The 602-nt window shown below is 52.5% G+C and overlaps 1 protein-coding gene across 1 annotated transcript in view; it reads left to right on the top strand.

Moving 5' to 3' along the window:
- The window catches only part of LOC119593506 (probable cytochrome P450 49a1), a gene marked incomplete at its 5' end in the record, with an annotated part of 10662 nt that overhangs the window by 7410 nt on the left and 2650 nt on the right, over nt 1-602 (top strand). The window contains 1 exon segment of the mRNA XM_037942458.1: nt 431-596. Coding sequence (XP_037798386.1) covers nt 431-596 — 166 coding nt within the window.

The following is a 602-nucleotide window of genomic DNA, read 5'->3' as shown; positions in this document are numbered from 1 at the left end:
GGGCTTTCTCGCTCCCAAACGGGAACCCGGGCCGTCAGGGGGGCGTCCGTTTTTAAACCCCCCCGGGAACCGGGTCCTGCCCACTCCGCGCCTAAAACCACCCTCTGGGGGTTTTCAGCTCACCAATCGCCAGGTAAGGAGGACCTCAGGCGTGAACACGAAGCCGGGCCTCTCGATGTCTCGTGGTGTTTCTAGCTGGTGATCCTGTTGTATTTCTGCAGACAAAGGGATTATTTTAGGGAAATAAATGGAGAGAACACAATGTATACTAATATCACAATATCCGTATTAGGAATACCGTATCCCATACTAGAACACGTTTTTTAAAATCATATTAGGACACTGCGCAGCTCATTAAGACCCCTTTTGAGATTCCAAGCTAAATATTCTTCATTCAATCATCTCCAACACCTCCCCCCCTAATCCCCAGCGTGGTGGAGGAGCAGCTTCGTCGGAGGAGGAAGGAACACGCTCAAGATCCCATTGCCTTCAAGGAGCAGCATCCCTTCCTCAGCTCACTCCTCGAGCGCCAGGATATCTCCCCCTCTGACGTCTTCCTGCTCGTCCTCGAGGTCTTTCAAGGAGGCATCGACGCGGTGGGT

The sequence above is a fragment of the Penaeus monodon genome, chromosome 32 (genome assembly GCF_015228065.2).
Source record: "Penaeus monodon isolate SGIC_2016 chromosome 32, NSTDA_Pmon_1, whole genome shotgun sequence".
Taxonomy (NCBI): domain Eukaryota; kingdom Metazoa; phylum Arthropoda; class Malacostraca; order Decapoda; family Penaeidae; genus Penaeus; species Penaeus monodon.
This window is presented reverse-complemented; position numbering and strand designations above follow the sequence as displayed.